The sequence below is a fragment of the Limulus polyphemus genome, unplaced genomic scaffold (genome assembly GCF_000517525.1).
Source record: "Limulus polyphemus unplaced genomic scaffold, Limulus_polyphemus-2.1.2 Scaffold3357, whole genome shotgun sequence".
Classification (NCBI taxonomy): domain Eukaryota; kingdom Metazoa; phylum Arthropoda; class Merostomata; order Xiphosura; family Limulidae; genus Limulus; species Limulus polyphemus.
In genome coordinates, this window is record NW_013668967.1 from 98,512 (window position 1) to 100,571 (window position 2,060).

The 2,060-nt window shown below is 32.0% G+C and overlaps 1 protein-coding gene across 1 annotated transcript in view; it reads left to right on the plus strand.

Annotated features, from left to right (window-relative positions):
- LOC106469212 (tropomyosin) overlaps positions 1 to 2,060 on the plus strand; it is a 9,603-nt gene that overhangs the window by 6,105 nt on the left and 1,438 nt on the right. Inside the window, exons 7-8 of the mRNA XM_013929679.2 lie at positions 433 to 495; positions 1,402 to 1,471. Coding sequence (XP_013785133.1) covers positions 433 to 495; positions 1,402 to 1,471 — 133 coding nt within the window. The remainder of the gene's footprint in view (positions 1 to 432; positions 496 to 1,401; positions 1,472 to 2,060) is intronic.

Consider the following 2,060-nt stretch of genomic DNA (forward strand, 5'->3'; position numbering starts at 1 on the left):
ATTTTTTTACCCTTCTATATGTTTACTTTATTTTATTTACTTTGTAATGCTAAAATCATATGTTTAGCAGATATAAAGCGGTTAAAAACTATCGAATTACTTTGATTATTTTTTTACCCTTCTATATGTTTACTTTATTTGTCAGTTAGTATTCTAAAACTTGTTACTGATTTTCAAAATTTGATTTATGGTGTTATTTTTAAATATTTTTAAACTAGGGTTTGCTGATGGTATCATTGTGTTTGTATAAGAGCTGTTAGGTAATGTTCAGCTGTTTGTTTTTGGTGTACAGTACTATTTTCTGAATTGTTTTTATTATTTCAGTATCTTATGCCCATTTTACTTAAAAGAAAATTTAGACTTAAGACAAATTTTAGCAATGACATAAACTGACTATAGATTTCATTGACTATTTTTTATATATTTTTCTAGGCTCAGCAGAGAGAAGAAGCTTATGAAACTCAGATTCGTAGCATGACTTCCAGGTTAAAAGAAGTGAGTTCTATTTTCATACTATGTCTTTTAAGTTCATGTAACAATTCATTTTCACTATGTTTAGGCCACGAGGACATAAAATATTCAATTCTGACAACTACCCACATATCTTGTAAGGGTTACAAAAATAGTGAACTCTGACAAATAATCCATAACTTGTCTGGGTTACTAGAGCCATGGAAAAAAATGCTGTAAGTTTTTAGCTTTAGAGTGAAATATTTTGACTTACCTGTGTTGGGCAGGGTATAAACCACAAACAACTCACTTGGAAAAACTGTGCAGTATTATACATAGCACACAACACCAGGTGTGATAACTGTATTGGAAATAGGTGTGCAGTACAACACAAAGCACGATAACTGTGTTGGAAGTAGTTGTGCAGTATAACACAAAGCACGAGAATTGTATTGGAAATAGTTGTGCAGTATTACACAAAGCACGATAATTGTGTTGGAAATAGTTGTGCAGTACTACACATGGCAAGAGAATTGTGTTGGAAATAGTTGTGCAGTATTATACAAAGCACGATAATTGTGTTGGAAATAGTTGTGCAGTATTATACAAAGCTAAAATATAAAAAGTATCAGACTAGTTTGTTTACTCATCAGCTTTTAAATGATATTCTATAGATTTCTAAAGTTTTAAATGATAGTTTAATAGAAGAAAAATCAGCTATAAACCAATTTGGTACGAAAAGATTGAAAACAAAACATAGAAAAACTTAAACCTTTGTTTTCGTTAGTTTACTAGAGTACAGTGTTGTTTACAGTTTCAAAAATATTTACACACTAGGACTTAACATGAACTTTAATGCCAACTAGAGTTACAATAACAGTAAATTCCTACTTTAAAAAGTGTGGATTAATTTTTCTGGAGGATTAATTGAACTTCGTTTTTTTACTTTAGGCTGAAGCTCGTGCAGAATTTGCTGAAAGATCTGTGCAAAAACTCCAGAAAGAAGTTGACAGGCTGGAAGGTAAAAAACAAAATAATGAAGATAGTTTGTTTCTTTTAGATACTTTTATATGTATGAATCTCATCTCTCTTAGTAAGTCACACTAGTTATCCACGTTACTAAGTTACTAGTAAAGAATTACTATTTTCAATTATTACATAAAATGGAGAGTGCGTGGTTGCTCCAGATATGAATGTTCCCAGAGAGTATATGCCTCTGAAGATGATTATAAATATGAAGAGACTCAGTGAAGTTTCATTTTTATGAGTCTTTATTTAACTTCAAGTTTAGGCTTTTTTGTTCCATCCAGTTTCATGTAAGGTATTTTATTTTATGCTTGCACACAGACATTGTTTTCCGTGGGGGTTCGTGGTCCGGAGCGCTCACAAAGTTGTTATGCTCGTACTCCAGAGTGCTCATGGGGTAGGTATGTTCGTGCCGTGAGACAGATATCCACATCCCGAAGCAATAACAGTTTATTTGTTTTCTAGAGCAAAGCTTCTTTGGTCTATGTGGTGTGTCCACCGTGGGGAATCTAAACCCGGATTTTACTGTTATAACTCCATAGACTTAATTACCACTGTTCCATCTATATATATATATATATATT